Source organism: Syzygium oleosum, unplaced genomic scaffold (assembly GCF_021117445.2).
Source record: "Syzygium oleosum isolate NSW1041296 unplaced genomic scaffold, Sole_v2.1 Sole_v2.17, whole genome shotgun sequence".
Lineage (NCBI taxonomy): Eukaryota > Viridiplantae > Streptophyta > Magnoliopsida > Myrtales > Myrtaceae > Syzygium > Syzygium oleosum.
Genome location: NW_026607501.1, coordinates 148,537 through 154,175, shown reverse-complemented (window position 1 = coordinate 154,175; position 5,639 = coordinate 148,537). Strand labels below are relative to the sequence as shown.

The following is a 5,639-nucleotide window of genomic DNA, read 5'->3' as shown; positions in this document are numbered from 1 at the left end:
ATGGATATGGAACCCATTTTGTCAACCTTAAGTTTTTTATAAATATTTCAATTTATAGGTCATTACTTTCTTTATTTAATTTGCCAATTTTTTATTGTTTAATTTGCTTTTTTAATTTGATATACACATGAAGAGCTTAAAGTGGGTTAAATGGGTGGATATAGGTATTCCTAAATCAAGTTAAATATTAATGTGTTTTGGTAATATGAATCGGGTCGGGTATGGGTCGGGTAAGGGTTGGGTTAAATTTACATTGTATGAAAATGGGTCAAAATGGATTTAATAGATCAATATGAGTTGGATCATTTTCGACCTGACCTACCAATACGACGGTCCCAATGATATTAGAGCATTTAACCACCGATCAGATATTGCTTGGGGTGATATTATAGCCCTTCGACTGTTTCTTACCTTCAATTACGTATTGAGGCTGAAAGGTCAAACACTCCGAAGACCTTTTTCTTTTGTAATTTAAAGAGAATGAAGAGGCAGCCGACACAACTGCCCCTTTTGAGCATCACTATGAGAGTCTCCATCCATTACGAAATTTTCAATTTGAGTTATAACTACTTCAGTCCAACTATGGTATATGAGTCCAACATCAAAAGTCAGAAAACCTCTCCATATGAAGTAGTAAATGCCCAAGCACAAGCTTGCTAAATGTATAATTCAAATTTGTGATCTCACGAGTGTAACCCTTAACCACTAGGCTAGTATGCTCACCGCTTGCTAAAGGTATAATTCTGCAACTAAATTTTCACTTTAGCCTGCCCACCACAAGAAAATTGCCCAAGACACTCTGTGTGCTAAGGTCATATGATAGGGCTTGAGTTATTTATTTTGTTATTGTACTTATTTGATGATATCTGTGCAATGGAATAGTTCTTTCCCCAGCGCAAATACAAAATACAAAGTCACTAAAATTGTCTTTCTTCAATATATAGTAAGTTAAGTAACTATGTCAACAATTTTCCCGGTGAAAAACTCCTTGATTTTGACTCCTTTTCTTTTCTAAAAAGCTGAATAGTCATCTAGGATGGTAAAAATAACTACGGTCACTTATTTTCAGCGTTTAACAATATTCTTTTATCAGCTCGTGCAAAGCGCGAGTTCGCACCTAGTTGGGTAGGGGTGAGCGGTTCCAGGTTCCGGGTAGGTTTCGCTTGGAACCTGGAACCTACCGTCGGGTACAAGTTCCTCAAAATGAGGAACCTGAAACCTACCCGTCGGAACCTAGAACCTGGAACTTACCCTGTCATAGGTTCCAGGGTCGGTTCCAGGTTCCAACAGGTTCTTTTTTTTTATTTCGGTTCCAGGTTACAATTCCATTCCATACAATACAATCAAACACCCCCCCCCCTCTCGAAAAAAAGAAGAAAAAGAAAACCTATCATTCACAATAAAGGTGCATCACCAAATCATCCCCAGATGATTCACTATGATCAAAGCAAGAAGAAAGCCGAAACCTTGCATAATATCTCCAGTCACACGCTCACACAAAATAAAGAAGTGCCAATGGATTAACAGAGAACACGATAATGTTGATTAGATTAAACATCGAGAATTAGATGACAGCGAGATTCAATGATTAGTTTCTGCTTCCGCGCGGTACTGTCATACATCAGGATTGTTAAATGCTTGGAAATGCACAACATCAGCTGAGAGGGCCTCATCTCGATACTTTAAAAGAAAATATCAGCACACACTTCAAGAGGGAAAATGGTCTTAAATCTATAAAAAGCTTTTTATGATATAATCATGCACTTGTTTCAAAAACAAAACATGTCGCGCAGCTTTCAAAGTTAGTGTTCAGAGGATAAATCTATAACAGCCTCATTCCTATGAGAGGAGAAAAAAGACAGAAACACAAGGAACTTTGAAACTTACAGGCGGCACTCCACACTTGTTCCATGGTTGCGAAAGGGCAATTTGAAGACCGTATCAAGTCTGTCCATCCTCTTCTTAGGAGGTGGCTTTGCCTGAGACTTTCTCTTCCCCATAGCTCTAGTTCCTTCTGCTTTTAGTCTGCAATCAATCAAACATGATAAATCCACAAATCCCAAATGTAATGCTCATACAGCCTAACCACGGCACCCGTGCATTCAATCTATGCGATTCAGAGTCAATAATACAGGCCAATTACTTATCACACAAAAGTTTAAAATTTGTAATCCAGAATAAAAAAGGGCATTCAAAAGTCAATTTAAGCAAAGAAAAATAAAATTAGAAACGGAGAAGCCCCGGAAAGAGTAATCTCCACCTGATAATAAAAACCCAATTGAGAACTCTTACTATTGTGATGAATGGAAAATATGCCTCAGGTGAAATTCTTTCTGATTCTACTCTAGTTTCTCAGGAAAGATAAGAAAATCGATGCACTACGCGAAAACATTAAAAACCCCTTTTTTATTCAATTTCACTCATCAAAAAGATCACAGGATCAAGAGACAAAAGTCTTCCTCTATCATGCCATTATAAGAGTCAGACTACCCTTCCACGAAAAGCCTCAAACAATTCAATCTAATCTCTCTATCGATCCAAAATCGCGAAAGAACAATTCTTTCCCCTGATTCTTCCATACCCGCTCAGTCCCAATAAAAAACGCAGAAAAGACAACGATTCCAATAAATTTCGCAATCAGTGCCTGGTTTTTCACAAGAAATAGAAAGACAAAGACGACCCAGAAGACCGAAACCTCCCTATTCGATCGTGAACACCGAACTACGCGCAATCTACGAAGAGATTAGCAATGCATCAACGAACAAAGCCCAATCGAGTCATTCAAGAATCAAAAGGAGAGCAAGAATATGTACCGAGATCGATGAACAATGCTGCGGTTCTTGAAACGAGAGCACAAACCCTAGGCCCCGAGAGAAAATTTGACAGATTTGGGAAGGCAATGAGGCAGCGCGGTCGGTATTTATAAGGTAGGGTCGATGTTTAATCTAATCGGAGCAACGGAGCTTCAGAGGAGGAAGACGGCGGCTAGCCCGAATAATCGGAGCGAATCCGTATGGGGAGGTCACAGAGCCTGCGGCGAAGAAGGCGGAGCGAGGCGGAAGTGGGAGAGAACCGCGGAAGCGGAAGCGACAGCGGGAGCGAGGGCGAGGCGGAAGCAGAAGCAGGAGGGAGGAGCGAGGCAGAAGCGGAAGTGGGAAGGAGCTTTGGAGGATCGGGTGTGATTCAGGAGGAGAAGGGAGCATTTGGGAATTAGGGTTTCTAATACTAAGTTTATGTTTTTGGTTCCGGTTCCGGTTCCAGGTTCCGGGTTGAGGTTCCGGTTCCGGTTCCAGGTTCCGATTCCTAAAAATGGGGAACCGAGAACCGGACCCTCTGTCCATGAAACCTGTAACCGAATCGGATTTACCGGGTCCAGTTCTCCGATTTCCGATTCTACCCTGGAACCGCGCTCACCCCTGTAATTGGGTATCATGAAGGAGACATAGGAAAGATTTTACTCACTAATTTACACATCCCAACGGCGGCCACTCGAGAGGATAAAGGATAGGAAGAAGTGTCCAGTGGTGCCTGCGCTCCGTACAATCTGTGGGAAAGAAGTCAGAAGGTCGAGAAAACATGGCCATCTTCTCTGTACCAAGACGCTATTGGCGGCCCACACCCATTCAATGCCAATTACGGAAAATTCAGAGGCTTGGGCGCTATTAAAAGCACACGGTCATGTATCCTTCTTTAGCTCTCTCAAATTTCTCGGTTATCGCCATGGCTTCTTACTCTTTCCACTTGCTCATACTTTGCTCAATCCTCTCAGTCACATTCCCCATCACTTCCCAAGCCTCTTTCAGGCCCAAAGCCCTCGTCCTCCCGGTCGCCAAGGACTCCTCGACTCTCCAGTACCTCACCGCCCTCCACCAGAGAACCCCCCTAGTCCCGGTCAAATTGACCCTCGACCTTGGCGGCGAGTTCCTTTGGGTCGAGTGCGACCGAGGCTTCTCGTCGGCCACCTACAGCCCCGTCCACTGCCGCTCGGCCTCATGCTCGCAAGCCCCCGGGGCGCCCCACAAGTATTGCAGCTCCTGCCACTCCAGGGCCGGGCCCCTGTGCAACAATGACACGTGCACGGTCCACGTGGATAACACCGTGATCGGCACTATCACCGGCGCCGAGCTGGCCCGGGACGTGTTGTCGGTCCAGTCCACCGACGGGTTGGGGCCGGGCCGGGCCGTCTCGGTGCCCGGGTTCCTTTTCTCCTGCAGCAGGAGTTTCCACCTAGAGGGCCTGGCTAGTGGGGTCCTGGGGATGGCGGGGCTAGGGAGGACCAGGACTTCACTCCCCTCCCAATTCTCAGCCTCCTTCAGCTTTGCTAGGAAGTTTGCCATTTGCTTGAGCCCATCCTCAAGCTCCAGTGGAGTGGCCTTCTTTGGTGATGGCCCCTACATGATGCTCCCTGGGATCGATGTCTCCAAGTCCCTCTACTTCACTCCCCTCATCACTACCCCTGCGAGCGATGTGCCAGGTCACGTTGGCAATCCCTCATCGGAATACTACATTGAACTCAAGTCCATTGAAGTCAACCGGAACCCGGTCCCGTTGAACTTGTCCCTCCTGGTCATCAACAAACAAGGCTATGGAGGAACCAAAATCAGCACCGTGAACCCGTACACCGTGTTGGAGACCTCGATCTACAGGGCCGTGGTCGGGGCTTTCGCCAAGGAACTTTCGACAGTCCCGAGGGTGGCGCCGATTAAGCCTTTTGAGGCATGTTTTGACTCGAGGAACATCTCAAGCACAAGGACTGGGCCGGCCGTGCCGACGATCAATTTGGTGTTCCCAAGTAGGGATAGGAAGAGGATTTGGCATTGGGGGATATTTGGGGCTAATTCGATGGTGCAAGTGAAGGAGGGTGTGCTGTGCTTGGGCTTTGTGGATGGTGGGTTGAATCCATTGACTCCAGTAGTGATTGGAGGGCATCAATTGGAGGACCATTTGCTGCAATTTGATCTGGCCTCGTCGGCGTTTGGGTTCAGCTCTTCTCTGCATTTCAGGCAGACGACTTGCTCAAACTTCAACTTCACTACCAAAGCTTAGTGGGATTGGTCCCACCGTGAGTTACTACTCTTTAATAAATGGCCAGACATTGTTGTGGCGTGAATTGGGTGACCCGCCTGTCAAAGATAAAATTTGCGTTTTGGCCTGTTTTGATGCTTGTAACTTGTCTAATCATTTTCATCTCTAGAGATGTGTAATAAATGTTTACTGGTTGAGAAGATATTCTAGTAAATGTTGTCTCTTATGCAGAAGCTCGTTTACATGCTTTGAAAGTTGCCCTTGTCATTATAGTTGGATGTGTCTATAATATTTAAGTTGTTGAATCTTCAATGTTGTCATGTTTTAACTTCCGCCAAGGCGGAATTTATTGTTGAGGAAAGTGTTTGCATGCATTAGACGTTCATGAGTTCTACGACAACATAGGAATGTCCATTGACTTTTATCTTTGTTTGTAAAGTCATTGAAGGCTACAAATTACATAATTTCAAATTAATAACAAGGAACAACAGGAGATTAAATTCTCGTTCTTTTTTATTACTAACGACATCTGAGTTATCTTTAGAAATAATAACTAACCAAATTATATAAGAACACAATTTAAAGGTCTTGCACAGATGCAAATTAATCACTCA

At 44.4% G+C, this 5,639-nt stretch overlaps 1 protein-coding gene across 1 annotated transcript; it reads left to right on the top strand.

Annotated features, from left to right (window-relative positions):
* Positions 1-3,684: 3,684 nt before the first annotated feature.
* LOC115664527 (probable aspartic proteinase GIP2) lies at positions 3,685-5,239 on the top strand. Its single transcript, XM_030586451.2, has one exon. It carries the CDS (start codon positions 3,721-3,723, stop codon positions 5,044-5,046), a length of 1,326 nt encoding a protein of 441 aa, XP_030442311.2. The 5' UTR covers positions 3,685-3,720; the 3' UTR covers positions 5,047-5,239.
* The last annotated feature ends 400 nt before the right edge of the window (positions 5,240-5,639 follow it).